The sequence below is a fragment of the Plasmodium coatneyi genome, chromosome 11 (genome assembly GCF_001680005.1).
Source record: "Plasmodium coatneyi strain Hackeri chromosome 11, complete sequence".
Lineage (NCBI taxonomy): Eukaryota > Apicomplexa > Aconoidasida > Haemosporida > Plasmodiidae > Plasmodium > Plasmodium coatneyi.
In genome coordinates this window covers 506,899-534,228 of record NC_033566.1, presented here as the reverse complement: position 1 = coordinate 534,228, position 27,330 = coordinate 506,899, and the positions used below count along the sequence as shown (strand labels likewise).

General features: G+C 39.4%; 3 protein-coding genes across 3 annotated transcripts; 2 read left to right on the top strand and 1 right to left on the bottom strand.

Moving 5' to 3' along the window:
• Positions 1 to 532: 532 nt before the first annotated feature.
• On the top strand, positions 533 to 11,884 carry PCOAH_00032880 (Guanylyl cyclase; the record flags this gene model as incomplete). Its single annotated transcript, XM_020060083.1, has 14 exons — positions 533 to 577; positions 741 to 869; positions 1,032 to 1,295; positions 1,461 to 1,635; positions 1,786 to 1,938; positions 2,103 to 2,474; positions 2,597 to 2,837; positions 2,981 to 3,255; positions 3,423 to 4,582; positions 4,735 to 5,033; positions 5,189 to 5,408; positions 5,562 to 5,965; positions 6,103 to 11,517; positions 11,704 to 11,884. 14 exons carry the CDS (start codon positions 533 to 535, stop codon positions 11,882 to 11,884), a joined length of 9,333 nt encoding a protein of 3,110 aa, XP_019915795.1.
• Positions 11,885 to 13,698: 1,814 nt separating this feature from the next.
• PCOAH_00032870 (Uncharacterized protein) lies at positions 13,699 to 18,356 on the bottom strand (the record flags this gene model as incomplete). Its single annotated transcript, XM_020060082.1, has 5 exons — positions 13,699 to 15,086; positions 16,159 to 16,305; positions 16,466 to 17,560; positions 17,766 to 18,196; positions 18,319 to 18,356. The coding sequence occupies 5 exons, from the start codon at positions 18,354 to 18,356 to the stop codon at positions 13,699 to 13,701; spliced, it is 3,099 nt and encodes a 1,032-aa protein (XP_019915949.1).
• A 5,248-nt stretch (positions 18,357 to 23,604) lies between these two features.
• On the top strand, positions 23,605 to 27,066 carry PCOAH_00032860 (Falcilysin; the record flags this gene model as incomplete). The annotated part of the gene is made up of 1 exon (XM_020060081.1): positions 23,605 to 27,066. One exon carries the CDS (start codon positions 23,605 to 23,607, stop codon positions 27,064 to 27,066), a length of 3,462 nt encoding a protein of 1,153 aa, XP_019915569.1.
• Between the last annotated feature and the right edge of the window lie 264 nt (positions 27,067 to 27,330).

Genomic DNA, 27,330 nt, shown 5'->3' with positions numbered 1-27,330 from the left:
TTTCGCGTGTATCTATTTGGTATGTATACACATGCGTGCGGGGTGATTAAAAAAAAAAAAAAAAAAAAAAAAAATCTTGAATGGGGCACGTGAAGAGGAAGTGAACAATCAAGGGGGGGAAAAAAAACATTACCTCCATGCGTGGACACTCACCTGTATTTATGTAGACTTATGTAAAAATGACTTAGCCGAGTTGCATGCCATTTTGATGAGGCTCATTCTGCATCCCTTCCCCTAATCTGCATAAAGAAAAAAAAAAAAAAAAAATTTACAATACTGCGAAGAAAAGATAAAAGCAAAAATATAGGGACTGCACGTGCATGATAGAGGAGCGTCCAGCTTCTCTTTCCATGTCGTCTATCACAATTTTACTCATTTAAGAAAAAAAAAAACACACACACACGCACAGACCGTGTGAAACTCCTACGTGACATTTCTTTTTATTTGGCATCCGTCGATATGTCCGTGAGTTCAAACAGTGTGAAGGTTCTACGCGTCATATTGATCTTTTCCCACATTTGAGAGAGCGAAAATGAAGAGCACAAAGAGGATGAAGACGGAGGCTCTGACGCTAATGGTGAGCAGGGAAAATGGTAGCAAAGAAGAGAAAACAGCATAGAAGCAGAGTGAGAGCGATGTAACGCATCATGGCAACGAAGGAATAGCTGTTCAACGCGGTGCTCGCCCTTCTAGCCTCAGAACATGCGCGTATGCCCCTCTTTTTCCCCGCGCCTTCGCAGCATTTAGACGGAAAAAGAAAATACATAGGCACAGGCAACAACATTTACAGAAAAGTTGTTATCAACCCAACGTCAGAAGATGACTTGCAAAAATTCTGTAGAAATTATTTTAGAATATATAATTTCTCTGTGAGGACTTTTTTTTCCAAATTTATAACACTCGAATTTAATATGCATATGTGCATGCGCACTTTCGTCTGATTCTTTCCTTCCTTTTTTTTGAACAAAATGTTGCGAGATTAAATATGCTTCTATGTAGTGGTAATTTTTTTTTTTCATCCCCATTTGCAGCTATATAACTTTATCCGAAGACTGATATCGCTAGACGCGGTCATCGTATACTCGCTCTTCCTAACGGTTTATGTATTTTCCGAAATTAGCCAAGGGATAACGAAAAAGTTTATTTTTATGGATACGGCCATTTCTATGTTTCTAAACATTGCCATTTTGGTGGTGACGGAAACTCTTTACGAGCTGAAGCATCTGAAGGATATAAAGGATGCGAATTCGCAGTGCTACCTGAGGATAGTGCCGAAGATGTCTCACTTTGAAAAGGTACCCAAGGGTGTGTGTGGTCAAAGCGGTCACGCAAGGGGAGGAGGAGCAAAGCGAAGCATGAATAGATCAACTGGGAAAACTGCGAACCACGCTACAATTCTAACGACACTTCTTGTCCACGTATGATCTAACAACATGTGACACAAAATGCCCCCTATTCAGGTCACAACCAAAGACATAAAGGTGGGAGACATTATTAGAGTATTCCAAGGCGACGAATTTCCAGCAGATGCCGTCATCCTATACGTTAAAAACAATTTAAATGCTATGGTGGATTCTTTTAAAATTGATGGATTGTTTAGGAAGAGCATTAAGTACCCAGTGGATAAGTACAAAAGTACGAGCGTGTACATTCAGCTGCATTGGTTTCTGCTCCCATGTGTGATTTTACATATACATTTGTAACGGTTAGCGCCTTTTAAATTGTTAAAAAAAAATTTTTAATAGTTAAAAAGGTTTTGTAAATTACCCCTTCCCCCCAACTTAGTCGACAGGGATTATCTAAAAATGCTGTCAGAAATTAACGGGTTCATTAGATGCGAACTGCCTAACAAGAACATATTCTGTTTTCAGGGGAACTTCAAGTTGGACAAACACCCGAGGTCGTTGATGCTAAGCTATGAGAACTTCGCTCTGCAATGTAAAGAAGGAAAATTCGAAAAGGCGAATATAACCACAAATGAGCAGATAGGGAAAGGGAAAAAAAAAAATGACATTAACTGCTCATTTGTCCCATTTAAAAGGAAACTTACTGTAACAACATCAATGTAGATACTCACCGCTCTTTTTTTTCTCTCCCTCAAGCATCCATCCTGAAAGGGGCAGAATACATCGACGCAGTGGTCGTATACACCGGAGCTGACACAAAAAAAAATTTAAATATTCCCCAAAAAACAGAAGAAAGCAGAACATTCTGTATAAAAATGAACAACGTAGTGTACTACTTAATTTTCATGTATTTCTTTTTTGTCCTCCTGAGTATTATAATAAAGCTGACGTTATATCGCACACGTGAGTTTCACCAGAAGACGAATGATACCTTCTTAACCGTTTTGGAGGACTTCATTGGGCTATACATTTTGGTGCTTCCGATAATGATTTACTCGGAGAAGAGCCTTATATATATCATCCAGAGTTTGAAAATAGGTGCGTCTAAAATGGGTGAAAATAGACCTAGTAGGTGGTCCTATTGACAGGGATAAGCTTCCCCATGTACTGCGCAAAACTGTGTCACCCTGCCGATAAGAAGGCAAACCCAAATTAGAATAAAACCGTTTGTTGGCATCCCCTGTTCACAGAAAACGACCTGCGAATGAAGGAAGGCCCGAACGGTGAGAAGCCAAAGGTTTTTAATAAAAACAAGAATGATGCACTAGGGGCTGTGGACCTGCTGGCAACAGCTCGAAATGGTATTCTTGTGAAGAAGAAGGAACTGTTTGTGTCATGCGCCGTGAACAACGTTGTGTATGCCAAAGGTGACTTTGTCTATTCGGGCGGGGAGTTCCGCTTGCCCACGTTGAACATCCTGGACGGCGAAAGGTGCGCATGGGGGAGAGGGAAAGTGAAAAAAAAGGATAACATGAAAAAGAGCGCGTTTTAACAATTCTACAAAAACGTGGCCATTTCGTTCCGATTCCACACACACACATTATGTGCCCTCCTTTTCTGGCGCGATTCTTTAGAAGGAACGTGGCAGAGCTTTTAAACCTGGACGAAAGAATTTTCAAGGACCCCGAGAACGTGCTCTTGCCGTCGAGGGACTTGGGGCTTTTCCTGAAAATATTCCAGAACCGCATCGCTCCCATTTACAACCCGTTCGTGGATGACTTGTCGATGGTGTTGAGGGAGAAATATAGGAGTTACTTGAAGGAGGAAATTTTGAACAAGAGCGTGAAGCTCACGCCGTTCGTAAAGTCTAAACTAAATGGGGGCTACAACCGTAGGGCAGGAATGAGCCGTACAACGCGCAAGGAGGAAAATGTGTATATGTATAGGCATGCTTATATATGTGCATCCGTGCAGAGGAAGGTTCTTCCCCCTAGCATGGTTGTCCCTCATTCGTGGGACTCTGCTAAGAAAAAAGAGAAAACATGGAAACCCCGTTTTTTCCCCCCCTGAGATCAGAATTTTACGAGAACTTCAAGAACAACTACAACTGCAAAGAGGTCATAGAAGACGCGCAGAGAGGGGAGGACCAGGCGGACAAAATAGAAGAGTTCATTCTTGGAATATGCGGATGTAACCGAGTCATTATCTACAACGAAAAGTGTCTAGACATGGGAATGAAGGAATATAAGAGTGAAAGTTACAATGACGCATATGTGAAGTATGAGAAGGAAAACACCCATGAAATGGAAAATGAGAAAAATGATAAACATGCAGAAAAAGCTGATGAAGAAAATTTCCACACGATTGAATATGAAGATATATGCTTGTATAACATTGTGAAGAATATAGGGTATCAAGTATACTGCTATAAGAACAGATTATTTTTTTATAATTTAAAAAACGAATGCCACGAATACCATTTGATCTGTTTTCATGATTTCTTGAAGAGCAATAAATTCTCCATGTGTATTTTAAAAGACATAAAGGAGTTAGACAAAGGTATCCTCTACGTGCGTGGCTACGACTTCAACATTCTTCCCTACTTATCGCTAGCCAAAAATGACATAAATAAAATAAAAAAAATTATAAAAATGTACACCATGAATTATTTGAAGGTTATTCTGATCTGCAAGAAGGAGATTAAAAATGAGGACATTGGAAAATATCTCCTTCTGAAGAGCATCCGGAATAGCAACAACAGCAGGTTGTCCTTCAGATTCTACGATTTAATGAAAATGTTTTTATTTAACGATTTAGAAGTAGTTGGGATGATTGGATTGAAGAACGACTTGAAGGAAGGGGTGGAGGAAACTTTTCTCGACTTGGCCAAATTTGACATCCGCTCGTGGATATTTACCAATGAGTATTCCAAGGACACTTACTTGACAGCACTAGAATGTAATTTGATTGCCTCCAATTCGAACTTATTTGTAATTAACTTTTTTAATCCACAGGAGAATGAAGCGGGGGAATGCACACAAAATGTGGACAACACGGACAGTGCGAACAGCACCAACAATGTGCAGAAGGAGGAACGTGATGACAGCATGGATACCATGGCCAATGCTCTGTTCAACAATTTTACCCTCTCCCTGGATAAACTCAACTCTACGTCTTACGCCATCGCAATAAACGACGCTAGTATAAAAAATATAATGAGCAATGCGCACGCCATGGTAAGTCCCTCTGCACGTGACACAGGTGCCCCCTGTGCATCTCGTTCATGATAGTGTGGGTGACCTAAAATGGGGAAATCTCCTACACGTGTTCATTCACGAGGAATGTTCTATACTGATTCGCCTCTCCCCCACCAATTATAACACTGCAGAAAATGTTCCTTTGCATAGCCATGCGAGCTACGGTCGTTTTGTTTTGCAAGATGGATAATGAGACCAAGGGAAAAATTATAAAAAAAGTGCTCTCCCTAACTACCCCCAGATTGACCATCCTAGGGGTGGGGTCGAATCTAAATGACGCCTATCTACTGAAGAACACCACAATCAGTGTGTGTCTAAATTTGAACGAGCGGGTCAATGTGCTCTATAGCATATCGGATTACGTTCTGCAGGAGTTTAGGTACATTATCGACCTGCTTATTCTGGGACGGCTGAACAAAATTTCGCTCAGGTAATAACGGAAAGTGTTCTCTTCACTAACAAAAAGGAGGGGACTGTGAGGGGTTTATCTAAGGGCGCATTTTAGTGGGTTAAAGTGATGGTGCTACCATTGTTTTTCGTTTCACACCCCTTCGTGATACTGCATACCTCCCTTCCCCCCTGCAGCCGGTCCTTCCTCTGGATAATATACCTAAAAATCACCATCGTCTCGCTGTACTTTTTCCACAACTTCGATAATTTCTTCTCCGGGTCGTCCACCTCGTCCATCTTGTATACCCAGACGACTTTTGCCGTTTTTCATTATTTGCTCATTATAGCATTTTCAGCGTACGAAATAGATTTGCCCTACAAGTTTATCAGGAGCGTCCCCTACATCTATCAGTTTGTAGGGTTGCACCGTGCATGTAGCGTGCACGCAGAGAACATGCTGCGCGTATGCGACGTTGTTTTGCTGTGTGATAAATATGAACTACTCCATATGCACACCAAAACAGTGCCAATTAATGACACCCTCCGTCGCCCCCCTCCTGTTTAACAGGCCAGAAGGAAGTACATCCTAAACAACACGATAATAATTTTAACCATCCTGGAAGCCATGCTGATTTCGCTGATCTCGTACTACATCATGAAGGTGCACGTGTTCCCCCTGATATCACATCGAACATTCACCTTCCACATATTCATCCTGAATTTTTTTATAACGTCAGAGAAGATTTTGCTGCTCTCCAGAACATGGCACTTGTACTTCTTCATCCTGGCAGTTCTTATCATCTGCTTCCTATTTATATACGTAAATGTGTACACCTTATTTGACTGTTTGAAAATAGGGAAGTGTGAATTGAGTCTGTTCCACACGGAGGACTGCTACTTTTGGCTGTCTCTTCTTCCCATTTTGTATATAAACTTTTTCATAGACAAGGCGGCCAAGTTTATCATCAACAGGTGCGTTCGTTTACACACGGTTGGAAACATTCGCTATGAATGAGTTAGCTTCCCTGTGGGTTCATCCATGGGAGTGTTCGCCCCTTTCTTTTTTCGATCCGTCATATTCCTTCCGATGTATCTACCCACTTTTGCAGAATTTACCCTGACATAGCAGACTACTTCCGGGAGAACGTACTGAAGAGAGACCAGAAAAAGTCCACAAAGGAGAACACAACAGAGGATAACATAAGTGGTAATGTAAAGGACAGGGCGCATGGTCCACTCAACCCGGAAGGGAATGCAAATTTGAAAAAATTCATCCCGACGCCGAAGCAATATAGCATAAGAGATAACAACACGTACTACAGCAGAACGAAGAAGACCAAATTCATCTACGAGACGTTTAGAAAAGTTATAGGCATAAACATAAAGTACCGAAATCAGCAGTTAAACTTGGAATATAACACATACGAAAAGAGAAACAAGCTAAAATTGAGGACGATAGGAATTGTCTTATTTGCCATTTTTTTTATAATATTTTTTGTACAAGCGGTTGTTTCGAAATGTACGAAGAGTGTAAGATTTTCGCTAACCGCTTTGACGTATTTTTTAATCCTGTACTACTTCTTCGTGACGATTTGGATGGTTTATATAAGGCTACGGAACAGGTCCAACTCGACGCTCTTCTTTTTTATTGGAAAATTGGTACTCATATTTGGATTCATCTTGGAGCTGTATGAGAATGTAAGTAACGACATCATCAATATGTTGGTAGTGTACTCCTTTACCGTTTCGTACATTTTTTTTCTTTCGTTCAAAATATTAGAAGGGATAATAATATGCACCCTCGTGTTGGTATTAACCTGTTGGGTGTACTACGAGAAGAACAGAGCGTTAGGTTCTATGTGTGCGAAATTTTGCGAAAATCCGTATCTGAGTTTACACCACTTGGAGGAGGTTAATATTTCATGTCTGTGCAAACAACAAATAGTGACCTTCATCATTTGCATACTAAGCTTCACCTTCATTTGCCTTTCCATGAAATATTACGAAATTTACTACCTAAAAAAGAAGTTTCTATTTAGATATAAACAGAAGGTTAATTTAACCAAGCAGATTGAAATATTGCATACAATGCTACCTAGCTTTTTGGTAGAATACCTACTCATAAGCGACCCCAAGGCCGATGGGATAATGGTTGGCAAGAATATATCTGGAGAGGATAGAGGAATAATATCCGTAATTTTCTGCGACATTGATGATTTTCAAAGTATGGTTTCGACATTGCAGCCACATGCCCTTGTAGAAACGTTAGACAATTTATACCTATATTTTGACAAGTGCATAAAGTATTTTAACTGCATTAAGATTGAGACGGTGTTTGAATCTTACCTGGCTGCCTCAGGATTGAGTGAAAAGCAGAATGACTGCGTGCACAAAATTAAGTATGACACGAGGTGCGCCATCAAGCTTGCCATCGCGCAGCTCAGCGCTAAATATTACATTTCGTATAAGGTGCTGGATGGGGGGAAGAATAACGTGGGAAGTGACCACATCCAGCATAGCAGTAGTTATACGCTGCCAGTGCAAAGCGGGGAAGATACCCAATATGATAGGTATACTCAGAAAAATATTAGCTTACGTATTGGCATACACACGGGAAAAGCTATCAGTGGCGTCATCGGGTCGGTCAAACCGCAGTATTCACTCTTTGGAGACACAGTCAACACGGCGTCTAGAATGAAGTCCACTGCACTTACAGATCATATTCACGTGTCCTACGATACGTATAAATATCTAGAGGATGACACGTCCCTGGTGTGGAAGGAGCGCAAGATGTTTATTAAGGGAAAGGGGGAAATGAGAACCTACTTGTTGGTCGACATTTTGGACCATGTGAAGAAAATCGAGGAGAATTCGGACGTGGGATTTTCAAGCTCCACGCTGTTTGGGAAGGCGGACGAGGGGATGGAAGAGGAACACATAGATAGTGGCGTCGTGGAAGATGCCTATGTGGGGAAACGGCGGGCGATGCAAACCTCCCACAGGGAAGATGATCTCCCCATGCAGGATGCAACGGAAAAGTTGCACCCGAAAAAAAAGAAGCAGAAGGAACGGCGGATTAGAGGAAATGCACACCAAATTGATGCCCGAAGTACACTAATTGAAGAGATACTGGATGTGTACGAAAGGGGAAGCGATTCTTCTAGGAAAGACAACTGGTACTATTACAACAAAGCAGACAACGCAAGTGACAGTATGAAAAGTAATGACTTCCCTACGTATTCAAGAGCGTTTAACTATAGGAAATCCAAGTATCTTAGTTTGGATAAGCTAAAATTAGCAGACAGCGTGCGAAGAAACAATTTAAACGACTTCGAATCGCCAGTAGGTTTAAGAAAGGAAATTGCTGGGGGGACAAAAGAGTCGGATGAATTTTTTACATCCCCTTATGTAGAAGAGGAGCACCAGATGGAGGGTATCAAAAAGGTGAGAAGGAGTGAAGCCGTTGTGAAAAAACATTCCTCCGAGTTTATGCACCAATTTGATACACCAGATGGGGTTATAAAGAACTACATAAAGGAGAGGAGGAACTACCAGCGTAAATTTTACGCGCCCCATTTTTATCTTGGAGACATACTTAAACAATCTAATGAGTTAAAAAAGGGGGAGAAGAAGAAAAAGGCAAAGAGGGAAGAACAAGCAGGTAAACGGAAGGGAACACACGAAGAGGGTGTGTCCTACAATTTTGTCAATGGAAGCTTCTCATCCAACTGGGAATACTCCACAGAATCGGAGTTCTACTTGTATGATGAGAAATTAAGGCAGAGCAAAGGGTACATAAATTTTGACGATCTGTTTACCAAAATATACAGGAAAAAGAGGAACATCCTCCAAGGGGATATTCAGCACATTCCCAGGCAGGGATTCCTCTTCCCAAAAAATAATGCAATAAAAGGGGGAAAAAGAAAAAAAAAAAAATTGCGAGGAAAGGGGGAACTCTCATACGATGTTGCACAAAATGGCGGATCAAAAAGTGGGACGCGCAGACAATTTTTTCGTCACTGGAAGCACCAAGCAGAAAGGAAGGACGAAGACACGGCTACCAAAATTTGCAATGACACTTTTTGTGAAGACGCGCGGAATGGTTTCCCTCATTCGAGCGACAGCAGGGGGGAGGAGGAGGATCAGGGAAGGGGTTTTACTCATGATGCCCCCCTGCCTAGACGAGCCAGCAGCTGTTTGCTAACAAAGCGGGATGATCACTTTCCTGATGCAAAAAAATGGAAGAGCGTAAGAAATGTCAAAAGGGAAAACTTGGAACGAACGGCCCGAATGAGCGGTGGCGAACAGGTCGAACAGGAGAAAGACAGAACGGGCTGCGAAAAGAAGCACAGGAGAAGTGTTGCGTCCAGTGGTGGGGACGTTACGCAAAATAGACAGGCCCATAAAAGAAGGAGGCATAGATTCTTACGGGAGGAGGTTCTTCTGGGCGCCGCCATGGGGAGCAACATACCCTCACTCGAAAAGGAAGAACGCACAAAAAGGAAAAAAAAAAAAAAAAAATCGAGAAAAAATGCAACGCGGGTGAAGCAGCGTCAGGATCAAGAGAACCGCCCAACGAAGTTCGATGAAAACGATTTGCTGAAAAAGAAAGAGGTAAATTTTGACAGGGTGGAGCAGGCAGGCCGTGTAGAATCTTCCGCTGTTGAGATCGGATCTCGGGTAAGAGACGACAATGCGCATAGGGAGGCCCCCCCAGGAAGGTCACACGATTCCACTGTGGAGCGTGGAAAAGTTGAAAAATCAAAACTGCAGAAGAAAAAAATGGTGCAAAAAAAAATAAGCTTTTACAGCTTGAAGGATGAGAGGAGTTTGAGCTCGGGGGGCCTCGGGGGTGAGAGCTCCTGCGCTTTGAAGTCGAACGAGACGAACAGCGGTCCGAACGGGGGACCACCACACAGTTCCGCAAAGAAGGAGTACTTTTTCACCTATAGCCCCGCGGTTAAGAAGAAGAAGGGTGTGTTAACAAAGGTGAATCATGCGTTTAGAAAGTACTTCAAAAGCATGGACATGAGTGAGCGAGGGAGTCCGTCTGGGCATGCGCGCACAGGGGAGTTGACTAGAGGAGACCAGTCATTACCCAGTGGGGGTCCACATAGGAGTGAAGAACGGATGAAGACAAGCATAACTACAAGCAACAAGAATGTCAACTTCGCCCACAAGTTTGACAACTATAATAAAAATAAGCTTCTAAAAAAATTGACATCTACCCTTGAAGTGGGGAAAAAAAAAGTGAGCATTTTTAACAGGTTTTATTACAAATTTAATGATGAAGAGTTGGAAGAAGAATACACACGAGGGTACTACCGAGAAATAATTAACATTGACTTGACTAAAAAACTAATAATAATATTTATCATATCGGAAATGATCATAAGTTTATGTAACGTGATAGAATTATCCTACTATGATCACAAGCTGAAAGTAAACGATTTTATTGTAATAATTTGGCTAATAAGATGTATTTACCTATTTATAATAACATTCATATGGTTGTTACTGAAAATTAAGTTGAAGGAATATAAGAAGAATTCTAGCAAGATGATGTGGACGGTTTTTATTTTAAACATTTTCCTCTCCTCATGGTGTATTATCATTATGGACCTGTCGTGTATCCATTATAGTAACCTTGTTGGAAATTTGAGCACGAGATCTTTATTCTTTATGAAAGACGCAACTGAACTGATCATTTGCATGCAGTTGATATTTATTAAGAATATGTTATTTAAACATAAGTTTTTTTTTTTTGTGTTTTTTTTCGTTTTTCTGATTTATTCTTTTTCGAAATTGTTTGAAATACATTTGTGTGAAATAAGAATATGCTCCAGCATCCTCCTAATTCTTTTCATCAACATTTTATATTTTTGGTACACTGAATATTTAGACAGGACCCAATTTTTAGTTAAGAGGAAAAGGAACCGGATGGAGAAAACGTCACATGACTTTTTAACTAGGATATTGCCGAGACAAGTTTTGGAAGAATACCAAAATGATAATTTACAGTTAACCTACAGTCATGAAAAAATCGCTTTTCTATTTGCCGACATTGTAGGGTTCACGAGGTGGAGCAAAACTGTTCCTCCGAAGGATGTGTTAAAATTATTACAAAAATTAATATCCAAGATAGACAAGGATACTATAAAATTGGGACTGTACAAACTTTTCACCATTGGGGATGCCTACGTTGCCACTAGCCAACCCAACTCTTCCATCACAGATGAGCGTGAAGCTGTCGATGGGATATTGAACATTTTTAAGCTAGCTAAACTGATTCTACATAATATTAACACTATTAAAATTCAGTTTAACAAGCACGATTTTAACATGAGGATCGGTTTGCACTACGGATCCTGCGTGGGGGGCATCATCGGGTCGGTCAGAATTAGGTACGACATGTGGGGCCTGGATGTTCTCATAGCTAACAAGATAGAATCGAATGGAATTCCTGGCGAAATTATCTGCTCCGAGCAGTTCAAGAGCTTCTTCCTGGAGCATGAGCCGCAAGCGTAAGTTGCGATTGACCAAGAGGGGGGCACATCCAGCATCACCACTGCGGGATTACCCCAAATTGTTTTATCACGCCAGTTTGCGTAAGGCATTTAAAGAACCTTTTTTTTGCGAACTGATGGGGACTTCCCACGCGGAAACATCCCCCCAACACACACACATATACTCTTCCTTCCAAATTTCAGGAAACTCAACTTTTGGTACTACAAAACAATCTACATAAGCGACAAAGATGTGAAGCTGTACGTCATAGAGGACAAGAACTATGAGGAGGACTATGACCCTAAGACGACCGACTATGAGACGTTGTTAAAACTGCGCGAGAAAAAGGCAAAAGGTGGGCCACCCAACTGCATGGATAAATGAACACGTGGTGATTAGTGCATTGGAGAGGGAAGGTGGAAAATTAACTGCATTTTTTGGGGGGGGGCAACCCGGGACATAACAGTACTACATATACGCACATCTGGGGAAGCATTTCTTTTTTTTCATTATGTTCCCGTTTAAGTCTGCTTTCCCACGTTTGATTATTTGGTAAAGAACTTTCATCTCCTTTTTTTTCGTTCCGTTCATTTGTTTAAGCTGATGGGGGCAATGTTCCACTTTTGCACTGCTGCAATGGGAGTAGGCCCCAATTAGTCGAATCGCTTATTAAGCGTTAGACAGTTTACTTATTTTTTTCTTTTCTTTTTTGGTGCACATCACAAAATGGATCCTCAAAATGTAAGTCCGGCTTTGGAAAAAAGGGTTAGGGTAATCCTTTCTCTTTTTTATACACCCATGAAATAGGCAGAAAATAGCAAAGCAACGCTAATATAATTTGCTTATCTACGCTTGGGGGTGAGGGGATTAAAGGATCCCAAGGGTACAAAGCAATAAGGCAAAAAAGGTGGATGATAAGAATTCACACCGGAAAAATGACTGTCCACAAATTGGGGTATGAGAGATGCTCCACTATTCTGATTTCTTCCTTCCCGTTGCCTGTACGTGCAGTGCGTGAGCGCGTGGATACACACGGAAAACACATATACATTTTTGTATGCATTTAAACATCTTCTACATTAGGGGATAATTAATAATATTCAAAATTTCTTCATAAGTACAACTAGTTATATACAAAAATAACAAAAAAAAAAAAAAAAGGCAAAAGCGGAAAAATAGAAAACGTTAACATTACACTGTAAAAAATTTAATTATATTTTAAAAAGCACAAAGAATAATTTTAAAATATTCCGGGAAAAATGAAATAATTCGGTAAGCAGCAAACGGAAAAACACGGCTTCGCGGTGTTCCCATTAATCCGCATAAAAGCTTAGGAAGCGCCACTCACATGCAAAAGTGCTCGTCCGCATATATGTACAGGTAAAGGAACACATTACACACACTAGGGAAAAGCACAGTCCCTATTGAAAAAGTGAATCAAATGAAAAGGTGAAAAATGAAAATGAAAAAATACAACTTTCGCGAGCGCCGAAAATGGTCCATATTTTTGGTCCCCACTTTTAGCATGACAAGTGGGGCATCTTTTCATTTTCCACATTTTAATAACAAAAAAAAAAAAGCATACTACTATATGTTCGAGCATACACACAAACATAAGCACACACCTTGGCATGTGCAGACGCACAGGTGCACAAGGCACACATATTTTATTCGTACAGAGTTCATGTTTCTCATTCTTGTTGGCTAATTTTTGTGTACGAATGGGGAACTGCAATAAATCTATGCAGACCCGTATGACTAAGCGCATTCTTCGGGGGACTTGCACAGTTTGGTACATATCTCAACGGAGTCCAAAATTGGGGACACCTCCATATCATCACAGTTACGTAATTTTTACACCGTGGTAAAAAGTTAACAGGTTCACAAAAAAATTTGTTTCCGTGATTTATCTGTTGGTTTGAATTTATGCTGTGCGGGTTTTTCCTTCTTATCAAAGGGGTAAATGTGACCACGTCGATGTTGCTATGTCAATGCTGCTGGAGCTCTTCTCGGCATGACCTCACAGCGTCCGAAGCATTAAACTGTATACATATGTATAACGCCTGGTGGGTACACGTTACGCTCCATTTATCCCCGTTGGACTAGTGTTATGGACTATCCAAAATTTCTTCCTCGGCTCTCTTCACGTGGGTGGTTCATTCGTCTGCACAGTCGATGGAAACACCGCATTACGTTAATCATTTCTTTTTTTCTTTCGTTGTTTTTCTTTTTTCTTTAAAATTATCATTTTTTTTGTTAATTTTTTTTGAGTGTCTTCCACCGTTTACACATTTATCGGTTTTATTCATCATGTGAATGCTGCTAAAGCTGCAATACCTTTGGCTGAAACCGTTCTTACCGTTACCCATATCTTTTAACTGCTTGGCCCTTTCGCGTTTGTTTTTGTAATTGGTTAGGGAGAGATTAAAATTGCTGCACATGCTGTCGTACTTCCTTAAATTTTCTGATGTGTTGGTTCTTTTATTTCTTTTGTTTTTTCTTTTGCTTCTGCTTTGGGTGTCTGGAGTTATGTGCGTGTTGTGGTTACTCGGGCTGTTCTGCTCCTGAAGCAGAATGAGCAGTTCGCTATTCAGTTGGCCGCTCAGATTGCTTACAGGCTCGAAGTTGTTCAGCGTGGTTATCTCGTTCGTTACTAAATTGTTCTCATCAAAGAGGGATTTATTAGCTTCAAATTCGAGGCAAAAGTTTCCTTCACTATTGTCCACGTTGCCGATGTCATTCAGGACAGTGAGGTTCTTATCTTCGCATAAGGTTGGGTCCGTTTCAATCACACTTGAATTATCATGAGACCATTTGTGTTCCACGCCGACGGGGGTGTTGCTATCATGTTTGCCATGTGGCGGTGCATCCTCATCATTTTCACCATTTGTGGTGTACCCCTTTGCACCTGTTTGGATACCCTTATCATCTACATCCTCCACGTTGCTCCTTGCCCCGCCATCATCGTCAACAGGATTGTTCACCTCCTCCTCACAAGAGTCTGTAGAAAGTCCATTTTTGGCCAACTCTAACATGTGCAAATGGTTCTTTTCCACATGGTCCACATGGTCCACATGGTCCACATGCTCGACGTGATGCAGGTGATATATGGATTCGGCAAAAGTGGAGATATCTGTAATGGGATTCATACCAAATGCGTCAAAACTACTGTTGAGGAAAAATAAATCTTTGGATAACATATTGGGCTTATTATAATAACTCAAAAGAGGGTCACTGGTAATTTCATTAAAACTGGGATTCAGTTCGGAAATACTTTCCTTCTGCATGGCATCAAAATTCTGCACATTAGAGGATAAGTTTTCATTGACATGAATTTTGTTAATATCATTTAGTACATCCAAAACCATGTCATTAAATAACATATGCGAATTGGGTACACCGTTTTTCTTTTCCAAGCTTTTCATATTTCTTATAAAGAAATCATTTACGCAGTTGCTGTTTTCAAAATTTTCCATTTCAATCAGGAAGTCGTCTTTTTCTTTTATTTTCTTGTCCCTGTTGTATGGCGTCAAATTAAAATTTTCCTCTTCATCACTGTCTGAGATGCATATGACTTCCTGTTGGCCTGCAGCGATTTTGCAAAACAGGGGGAAAAAAAAAAAAAAAAAAGTGTAACAATAGCTATTGCAGCGTAGCTGTAAAAATTTACATATAACAAAACACGCATGTACATTTAAGGGGAAAGATAGAAGAGGTCTGGCGAAAGGGCACACATGCACATACATATTCACGGATAGGCAACACCTTGCAACGGGGCCTCATACACAATCATTCAAATATACTATTATTGTGCAAAAAAAAAAAAAAAAAAAAAAAATTTATACACGTAAGTGGGGCGAAGAAAAGTGGGCAAAGCTTTCGACTGCTTCATTTTCCTGGCGTCTTTTTTTTTCTTTTTTTCAATGTGCAGAATGGGGTGAAAATTTGTATTTATAACGGACGAAATTCGCAGCTGGTTGGGTTAATTATTATTTTTTCCTTTTTTGTTGCAAGCCTTTTTCGCGCTGGAACATTCGTTTGGCCTTTGTCCTTCTTCCACTCGTCAACGCTTTCCACATCACGCCCGTGTGAATATGCACTTTTCGCCGCGCCTTTTTCTGGTTCCCCTCGACTTGTTCATTTCCTCCACCTTACAACACACAGGCACGTGTGTAAGCAGCACCCACGGACGTAAGCACATATGCGTGTGTATATGTATGCAGGTAAAGTACACTGTAGCACATTAAATGTACATGTATACACGTATGCACACGGGCAGACTCTTACAAATGCAGCCAAGCCTTCACCCACATGCAGGTACACATGCAAACGATCTTCCTCATTTTTCATGAAAATCTCATATAACATTTTGTCTCTTTATTGATAATGCTCTAATAAATTTTAAAACTCTAAAAAGAAATTGCATTAAAAGAGATGCATTTTGTGGTCAACATGGGGGGTGGGGAGAGAAAAAAAGAAAAAATAAAAAAAATAAAAAAAAAGAATGAGCATTGCAAATAGCGATAAAAGTTTTTTCCTCATATATTTGTATGCATAAGTGCGTTTAATTAATCTACGTTTGCAAAACTGATACGACAACTATGTATACTCTAACGATACGGACTATTATTTTTTTTTTCTTTTTTAAGGGGTAATACCTTGTACAAAATTGCGATTCTTCTGCAGGTTAACATTTTGCGGAGCATTGTTAGCGTCGTTATCCTCAGGATCTGAATCGACTATGATGATTTCGTTTTTGCTGAATGTGTTGTTATCCTTAGCCGGTTGATATTCTTTAATGTTCTCTGCAGAAAGAGGGGGACGAAGGTGAAAACATTTATGGAAGGTGTGCGGGGTTCACGATTTTGCTACTCATGAATTTCTCCAAGTCGAGTTAACCATAGACATGCTAAACAAATGGATGGATTAAGCACGGTCCCCCCTTCCGGTGGGATTGCTACTTACCCATGCTGGTCTCCGTCTTGATATCCACCCTGCTCTTCTGCAGAGTAGCCGCGTCTACGTCGTCAATCTGCTTGACGACCTTCCCCTCGACGTTGTTTTGGTTAAAAATGATTTCTCCACTTTTGCTCAACTCGACTTCTTTAATATCTTTTGGCACCTGCGTCAATATATACGTAATAAACATGTCTACAATTAAATCCTTGGGCCGCAGGAATAAAGAACAAATGGGACACTTCCACCTATTGTTAAAAGCTTTGGTTTTTTTCGTCACATCAATGAAGGACTTCAAATCGAAACATTGTATGTGGCAACACTTGATGCCTCTACAAGGTATCTCAATTCTGTCTAAGGCGAAAGGACAGTTGAGGCTAATTCTTCTATTGACTTCCATGCACATAACTTCATCATCGTCATGCTTGGTGGATAAAATGGTGATTATTCTTTCTTTGGAGTCTTTAAAGTTTAACTCACTTTTGGATATAACATGTTGTATAATGTTTTGCTCCGTTTCTATTTTGCACAATAAAAAAGCTACAACAAATAATTTCGGCGTTTCGTAATTTGTCATATTGATATCAATGTTGTTAAGTCCTGTCTTTAACGTGTGCGTAATTTTTAAAGGACTATCCCTCCTTTTGTGTTCCCATGAGGGTTCAAATACCTTTTCGATAATATTTCCATTTACTTTTAAAACGAATGTTTTGGGCCATTCTTGTTTTATGGAAATATTCGTACTTAAATTTTTTTTATCCAAATGGATGCAGAAAATGATCACTTCTTTATTTTCATTTTTCCAACTTTTTATGTCGGACGCATTGATTACTAGCTTTTCCGAGTTAACTGTGAGGCTTTTAAGCCAGAGGACTTTTTTCATAGGGTAGAAGGGGTCCATATCTTTCAATCGACATGCTACACACAGGATTTTGTAACTCTCCGTGTCTTTATTACTGGCTGGGGATTGCACATAGCAACTTACGTGCTGTAATTTGTTGCACTCTATGCATTTTACTATCCCGTTTTTGCTGCTTATGTTTTTGGACATGCCTCCGCATGCGCACGAGGAGAAGTCACTGTCCTCTTGGTATATTTTGACCGCTACCAGGGGGTGGGAAATTAAAAAAGGAAGGGAATAAGGTTACATCCTTTGTGAAAGTATATTTATGTAGCGCGTATGTTTAACCCGAACGGTTGGTGCAAAGAAAAAAAAGCAATTGGTGCACCATTGCGCGAGAATCTCCGTATCGCGTTACAGGAATGTGCACGAAAGATATGTTCACCCGTTTGCTGTGGATAGACTTACCCTTTCCCTTGCGCACTACGGGGGAGGTGCCGCTCTTCTTTTCTGCGAGAATTTCATTGTTCGCAAAATTGAGGTTGTGACTATTGTTACAGAAGGAACTGCTATTTCCACTGTTACTCCCTAGGAAAAAATTATTACTACTGCTCAGGTATTTATTACTACCGCTATTACTGCTATGCGTACTGTTGTGTACGCTGCTATGCGCGTTATTGATATTACTGTTGTTGAAAGCGTTGTTTATTCTCTTCCCGTTAATTATCTCAAATATGGACGGCTTGATTGCTAAGATAAACTGGTAAATTTGTTCCTCCCTCTCCACGTCGGTGATGTATTCCAAAATTCGTTCCACGATGGCGACTTTTTTTCCATGTTGTGGAAGCAGGAACTTTCTACATAGCTGATTGAGGTCATACACTCTTAGTTTATTTAAGCTGCAAAAGGGGGGGGGTTAATCATGGAGGTGGAGAGGCTGTTATGCTGCTTCGCCGTACAACGTTACTATGCCGCGTTATCGTGCACTGTTACTGTGCCACGTTATCCAAGGCGTCCTTACCAATCAGCCATGTTCGTTTTGTAAACATTGTAAGACATGGTTCCGGTGGGTTTTGTTTCTAAGGGAGTTTCCTAGACCGCATATGACGCGCATGTGCATGTGAATATACCTATATACATGTGCGTATATATGTACTCTTCCTACTACCCCCTCTGAGGCCCTTATATATGTAGGCATATGTCCATATGTAGGCGCACACATGCAAGGTGATATGAGCCGTGGCTATCTTTCTTACACAAAAAAAAAAAATTAATTAAAGAAGTAAAAATAATCAAAGAGGCGGATGTAGGTATGACATATGTAGAAGGGGGGGAGAAGGAAATCTACACACATGCACACTGAGGTATTCGGTTTATCCTTGTGGAAAGTACACAATGGTGAGTATAAGTACTGCTATAAAAGTGATAGTAAAAATGCAGGTACTTTACATACACATGTGAATGAAACATTTTTCTTTCTTTTCTCGTATGTAAAAACGCTGCTTAAAAAAAAATTTATGATTAAAAAAAAAAAAAAAAAAAAAAAAAAAAATACATACATTCATACATACATACATGTATTCATACAATAATTGGTAGGAATATGTATGCTATAAAAAAAAAGACAAAATTTTTATTTTTAAAAGTTTTAAAAGGAAAGTGAATGGAAACAATATAAACATCTCATGAGTGAGATAAAATTGGGATAACTGTTAATAACTTAAAAAGGACTTTTCATTTTTCCTTTCACGTGGGAAAATTGTTTAAAAATGGGGGAAACCTGGCAGTGGCAGACGCAAAAAAAAAAAAAAAAAGAAAAAAAAAAGTGGAAGCGGAAACATAAGGATGTTTATTCATTTGCTTACAAATATGTTCGTAGGATCATATTTATATGTACACCCTGGTGCGAACATCTTACACGTGTATCTTCGTGTGAACATAATAGTATGTACACGCTCATATGTACATTCTGGTACATGCGCATTTTCGCGTACTTCCTTATGCGTACTGCTCAGGGTTATATGTATACACTGCGCATAATAGCATTTGCTTAAGTTTCCACGTGGGGAATTATAAAACTCTAGCGCGAAGGGACATAAACAAATTCGAAAAGAACTTTCGGTATTGCATGTAAAAATGGAAAAAAAGAAAAAGAAAAGGAAAACGAAAAAGGGAAACGATAAAGGAAACGAAAAATGGAAACGATAAAGGAAACGAAAAAAGAAAAAGAAAAGGGGAACGAAAAAGAAAACGAAAAGGAAAGCGAAAATCAGTTCACACTGATGGATGGCAAAAGAACATGGAGAAGGCATCATCAGTAATGCTAGGAAAAGTTCTCGGGGAAACAAAGAACGAACATAATATGTTCAATATGTACGTGTTTATAATATATGTATATGTAAATGCGCATTGTATACGAGTGTGAGCGTTTGTGCACGTATTTATACAAGTAAGCGTTATTTTATCATGTTCAAAAAATATGACAAGCCTCGATTTTGCTAGCCTCACCTTTGTTCTTTCATCCCCAGTAAATATATGTATATATGTTCGCTTTCAGAATTACTCTTTAAAAAAAAAAATAAGAGCAAAATAATTACACAATTTCTTTAAACATACGCAAATATGCTTAAAAAGAACATTTTTGCCTATGAATAATGTACATAATCACGTTCAAGATGATATGTTTTTTTTTCTTTTTCTTTCATTTGGGGGGGCTGTGGTGCAGGGAGCTGGCTTGCTCTTATTTTCTAAACCATTCGAGATTGCGAATCGATTCAAAAAAAATTGGCATTTTGAAAATATAGTTAGAACAAAAATGCTGAATTGAGCGAAAAAAAAAAAAAAAAAATTGCTAAATTGTGCAAGATATGCTTGTATATGTAACGATTGCTTATAACTTTATAGCGTTAATTTTTGAGAAAAGTCCCCATCATTTTTTGGTCATTCAAAAAAGGAAAAAAAATTCAAAATATAGCAGTTTTTTTTTTTTTTATTTCAACCGTACAACGTATTTTATACCATGCATAGTGTACACTTACATGTAGCTGCTTCAGTTTAGTACACTGTAACGAACAACTTCCAATATGAAAAGAAAAAACGCAACAAATGAAACGCTTTCAAGGGATAAACAAAAACGTATAATGTGCCAATGCGTACACCTGAGGCATCGGGTGAGGAATAAGTTGGACTACATACATGGCGGACATTTCACACAGTGCCAGATATTTTATTTTTGCGAAAAAATGGCACAAAAATTATGAGCACAAAGTGAAGCAAAAATGTGAGATCAAATAAAACTTGGGTTTCACGAAAAATGGTCAATCTGCTTTGAGAATTTTTATTATCACTTTCGCATAATTATGTAAACTTTGTCTAATTGTTTTTTTTTTTATTATTTTCAAACGGAGGGAAAGGAACCTTTAACCATATGTGCATATCCATTCTTGAGCATTATCAAAACGTTACTGCTGCACGATTGTATGGCCGCGCATATCGTTTTTTTTTTTTTCTGCCATTTTGGCATGACGGCGTTGCTGTTTCTATATGTGCCTTTACGCGCATATGAGAAAGGAACGGTAATAAAGTAGACTGCACTGTTTTTTTTTTCGTATTTCACCAAATCGGGCTTTATTTCTGTGCTTTCTGCATAACTCAGGGGAAATATATTTTTTTCCCTCTTTAACAGAAATGTACAATTGTGTGTACTGGTGAGAGGGTTACGCATTGTCACTGCAAGTGCGCCTGATATGTTCAGTTAAAACGTGGCATTATCACAACTTTCCGTTCAAACGTGATAGGCCATATGTAAGCAGTTATAAGCACTTCTATCATATTAGTATGCAGCATCGCGTTGGCCGCTCGGGGTTGTATCTCTATGTGGAGGTCATAATGCACATGTGGTCACTTGCATACATTGCTGTTGATTCTCTTGTATATGCTTGCGTACACAACCCCCCACGTATGTCTATGCAGAAGCTGACGAGGAAAAAAAAAAATGAACAAATTGTTATGTTCAGCCGTTATTACTATTTTCTTTTGCGCTAGGCTTATATTTTTGAAACATAAAAGGAGGGGGGGCGTGTACCCACATAAAACCGTATGTTTCCTAAAAGGCATGTTATGAAGTGTGAACTTCGAACCATTTTGCGAAATTGAAGAGGACATATAGGGAGAAAAAAATAAATGTTCATCATTTGTGCTTAAAAGGCGGAGGAACTTACTTAAATCAGGAATACCAGGGCAGAGTGGGATTTAAAAAAAAAATTCCCTACATGTACATATGAGTTTTTTTTTTTTTTTTAAGTATTGAAGTAGTACATATGAGCGCTTTGAATTTTTGCCTTCACCATAAGGCTGATAAAAAATTACAAAGTGTTGAATGATCACGCAATATGAGAAGTGGTTACCAAATGGACAAATTTTGTTCATGCTTAAAATACATGAAAGGAAAGCGTAAAAAAAGTGTATTCTTTAAGTAGCAAGGGAAATTTTTCTTACACACGGAAATTTAGTCTAATGGATAATTTGCGGTGAAGGCGCGGAATTGTAGGCCTTCGGAGGTGTACTATAAGTGTTTTCACCGTCTTCTTTTGGTTGAACTGAGGCGTAAGATTATTTTTGTGAGTACCAGTTGGCCGTTCCTCCGTTTGTTCACAGGTACCATTTGGTGCGAAGTTCGCTCCTTACTACTAGTTAGAAGTGCCATGAAGCTGGTGTAACTTCTGTCCGCGTTCACCAGGCACGCCACTCTTCAACCCTTCAATTGGAATTGCCTTTTCGCGCAAGTTCCTTAAATTTACGGTATGGTATATATGGAGGAAGCATTTTTAAGAGTAACAGGTACTTGCACAGAGCTGATATAAAAAAGGGGCGGCATAAAAAGAAAATTTCTTTTTTTTTTTTTTTAAATGTGTAAATATGCACATAGTGGGGATGAAGAGGGGCTTACACATTTACGTGACTGCATATGGTTAACATAGTTGAAGAGATCATGAAGAGATTTCTGTGTAATACGATATACTGATCACACGAACAAAGGTTTGCGCGTCCCGATTTGCTATCACCTCCGAGAGCGTTCGATGGTATGTCTACGCATTCCGCGACTTGTTGCCTGTTCACCCCGCGTACGTCCAAATGTGTATAACCCGTGCGCTCGTTTTTTGAAACCACATGTTTTTTTAAGCTTTTGCGCGTGATTGGGTTTGTGCGTTTGTTGGTTCTCTTGTTCATTTGTTGATTTGCAAATGCAGGCACACCGCTACGCGCCGTCGCCAGTACATGGCATGGTACGCCCTCAAAAGCGCACACTTTTGTTTCCACTTGGTTCATCGAAAATACGCAAGGAGATGGTTACTCCACGAAGCTGATGCAAGGAGAATGCACAAATTGAAAAATATATTGATCCCACAATTGCGAACATGTGGCATGTGATATGTGACATGTACATGCAATAAAAAAAAAAAAAAAAAAATGACAAATGTGTGCCAAACGGAAGAGAAATTGTGGGCCACACGAAATGGGAAAAAATTACGCGAACTGCAACCAAACGAAGTGAGCACAGTGCGCCTTGTGAAAAAAGAACGAAGTGACCAATCTGATGAATGACCAATCTGACCGAGTGACCAATCTGACCAAGTGACCAACCTGACGAATGGCCAAACCGAACAGTTGACCAGCTTTACCAAATTGAGCGAACTGACCGAGCACAATTTGCCGCGTGAAGCGAAAAACAGAAAGGCAAAATTGGTGTACGGCAAACACAGAAAAAGGGGACCCCCCTGGCGACGCCTGACAATTTAAAAAAAAAATCGCTTAGCAGTAGGTAAATATATACGTACGCATGTACATATATAAATATATATCAGTATATGTGCGTATGCCCCTCTGCTGCGTGTATGCTGCTGCTATAGGAAGGAACTCACACGGGATAGAGAACCGCGTGCGTGTATGTCGTTACAGGCGTTTGAGACCCCCCAATTAGCTATTTAAGCGAATAAAAAAAAAAAAAAAAAAAAAAAAAAAAATAGTGGCTTCATTGCGCACGTAGGAGGGATCCTTTTACGTAGGTTTGTGCATACCTTGGTGAAGGCCCCCTCCTTTTTTGCACGTCAGCTGAGTGGATATATAAAATATCGCATGGATCATTTTATGTAGAAACTCAAGGTGAAAGAAGGAAACAAATTTGTTCGCGCAAACAATTTGTTTAACATAATAAATTTCCTCCCCCCCTCCCCCTAAAAAAAAAAAAAAAAAGCAGGTTAATTGTTTTTTTTTTTTTTTTTTATAAACACCCACCATTGTTTAATAAATGAAATTAATGAAAGTATTGGGGTATTTAAATGTCATCACAAATTGCTTTAATGGCTTATTATGCAAAGCGGAAAAAAGGAAATATAATGTGTTTACGAACAGCTTCATTTACTCTATAAGCACGACGAACTTGTATTCATTTACGGCCATGATGAGTAAGTCCCCGGAGTGGGCACAGGAAAAGTGCCCGGAACATAAGAGTTACAACATTATTGAGAAGAGGTTTAGTGACAAGTTCAAAATGACATACACGGTGTATGAGCACAAGAAGGCGAAAACGCAAGTCATAGCATTGGGATCGAACGACCCGTTGGATGTAGAACAGACGTTTGCCTTCTACGTGAAAACGTTAACCCATTCGGGGAAGGGAATTCCCCACATTTTGGAGCACACCGTTTTGTCTGGTTCGAAAAACTTCAATTATAAGGATTCCATGGGTCTGCTGGAAAAAGGGACGCTAAATACGCACCTGAATGCATACACATTTAATGACCGAACTGTGTATATGGCTGGATCGATGAACAATCGAGATTTTTTCAATATCATGGCTGTTTACATGGATAGCGTGTTCCAACCGAATGTACTGGAAAATAAATTTATTTTCCAAACGGAAGGATGGACATACGAAGTGGAGAAGCTGAAGGAGGAAGAGAAAAATGCAGATGTTCCAAAAATTAAGGATTACAAAGTTTCGTACAATGGTATTGTTTATAGCGAGATGAAAGGATCGTTTAGTAGCCCCCTACAACATTTATACTACGTTATAATGAAAAATACCTTTCCAGATAATGTGCACTCCAATATCAGTGGTGGAGACCCGAAGGAGATCCCTACCTTGACCTACGAAGAGTTTAAAGAATTCTACTACAAGAATTATAACCCTAAGAAGATTAAGGTCATCTTTTTCAGCAAGAATAACCCCACCGAGTTGTTAAATTTTGTCGACGATTATCTAAATCAGTTAGATTATACCAAGTATAGAGACGACGCTGTGGAAAATGTAAAATATCAGGAGTACAGAAAAGGGCCCTTCTACGTGAGGAAGAAATTTGCTGACCATTCTGAGGAGAAGGAAAATTTGGTTTCCGTTTCGTGGTTGTTAAATCCGAAGAAAAACGACCTTCTAGATGTAGATCTCAGTTTGGAATCCCCGCAAGATTATTTCGCCCTGCTGATCATAAACAATTTACTTACTCATACAACTGAGAGTGTTCTGTACAAGGCGTTAATCGATTGTGGTTTGGGAAACACCGTCATAGATACCGGCCTGGACGACAGCCTCGTGCAGTTCATTTTTAGCATCGGCCTCAAAGGAATAAAAGAAAAGAATGAAAAGAATATAAGTCTGGACAAAGTACATTACGAGGTGGAAAAGGTCGTTTTGAATGCGTTGCAAAAAGTGGTAGATGAAGGGTTTAACAAATCTGCCGTTGAAGCTTCGATAAATAACATAGAGTTTGTGTTGAAGGAGGCAAACTTGAAAACGTCCAAAAGTATAGACTACATTTTTGAGATGGCGTCTCGGCTAAATTATAATAGGGACCCACTTCTCATTTTCGAATTTGAAAAGCACTTGAATGTGGTTAAGGATAAGATAAAGAATGAGCCAAAATATTTGGAAAAATTTATCGAGAAGCATTTCATTAATAATTACCACAGAACAGTTATTCTCATGGAGGGTGATGAGAATTATGGAAAGGAGCAGGAAGATTTAGAAAAAGAATCCTTAAAGAAAAAAATTGAAAGCTTAACCGAAAAAGAAAGGGATGATATTATCGTCGATTTTGAAAATTTAACAAAGTACAAAAATACAGTAGAATCTCCTGAACATTTGGATAATTTCCCCATAATAAGCATCTCCGATTTGAATAAAGAAACATTGGAAATTCCTGCGAATGCTTACTTTACCACCATCTCTGAGGAAAACAATATGGGTAAGTATAACCAAGTTAAGGCGAACCAAGATGTGTTGAAGAAAAACATGGACCACTTGATTAACAAGTATGTTTTGAAAGGTTCCCAAGGGGAGGCAATCACTAACGGTGATATAAAAAAGGGTGATCAGTCCAACGGGGAAATACCTATGCTGATTTACGAAATGCCAACGAGTGGAATTCTCTACCTGCAGTTCATCTTTAGTCTTGACCACCTAACGTTGGAGGAGTTAAGCTACCTGAACTTGTTCAAAATGCTCATTCTGGAGAATAAGACAACCAAGAGATCATCCGAAGAGTTTGTCATTTTGAGGGAAAAAAATATAGGAAATATTATGGCAAATGTTGCCTTGTATTCCCTCAGCGATCATCTAAAAGTTACCAGCAAGTATAATGCCCATGGGTTGTTCAACTTTGAAATGCATGTGCTAAGTCATAAGTGCAATGAAGCGCTGGAGATAGCTTTAGAAGCAATTAAAGATTCTGACTTTTCTAACAAGAAAAAGATAATAGAAATTTTGAAGCGAAAAATCAATGGAATGAAAACTGTATTTAGCTCGAAAGGATATTCCTTGTTGTTAAAATATGTCAAGTCCCAAATGAACGCCAAGTACTACGCACATGATTTGGTCTTTGGGTATGGAAACTACCTTAAACTGCAAGAACAGTTGAAGTTGGCTGAAACGGATTTTCCCAAATTTGAGCAAATTTTAAATAGGATAAGAGATAAAATATTCACGAAGAAGAACTTACTTGTCAGCGTAACGTCAGACTCCGCCGCGTTGGATGAACTTTTCGTCAAATCGAAAGATTCATTTAAGAATCTACTACATTACCTGGAAGAGAATGACGCCAAGAACAGTGCATTGGAAACCATCGGATGGAATGAAGAAATAAAACAAAGCAAAGTTATAGAAAAGGAACAAAAGAAAAAAGAATTCTTTGTCATCCCAACATATGTGAATGCTGTTTCTATGGCTGGAATGTTGTTTAATGAAAAGGAATTTTTAGACCCCTCCTTTATCGTTATCGTAGCTGCCCTGAAAAATTCCTACCTATGGGAAACAGTTAGAGGTTTAAATGGTGCCTACGGAGTTTTTGCAGATATTGAGTATGACGGTGCGGTTGTATTCTTATCGGCTAGGGATCCCAATTTGGAAAAAACTCTTCAAACGTTTAAAGAATCTGCACAGGGGTTAAGAAAAATGGCAGATACCATGACGAAAAATGATCTACGCAGATACATTATCAACGCTATTGGAAATATTGACAAACCGAGAAGGGGAGTTGAACTTAGCAAATTGTCTCTTCTTAGAATTATCTCAAATGAGACGAAACAGGATCGAATTGATTTTAGAAAAAGAATCATGGAAACGAGTAAGGAAGACTTTTACAAATTTGCCGATTTGCTAGAGAAGAAAATTAACGAATTTGAAAAAAATATTGTCATCATTACGAGCAAGGAAAAGGCCAATGGATACTCCACCAACGTCGACCAGGAGTTCAAGCAAATTCACATCGAGTAAGTTGTTTCTGCGGAGCGAATTGGTCAGAACAACAGGGGAGTGACAACCCATGGTGGTAACCCGTGGTGGTTATCCCCGTGTAACTTGTATTTACCTACATTTTTTAGCGTCTGCACTGCGCCGACTTAGGCACTTCCTCCATGTCTTCCTCCATTTCGGCCCCTTTCCCTGGCGAACAGGGGTGCGTCACCTTCACTACCTTATGTAGTATAAACTTTTAAAAAAACATGCTTTCGATTAAACCAAACATTCGTTCCACAACTG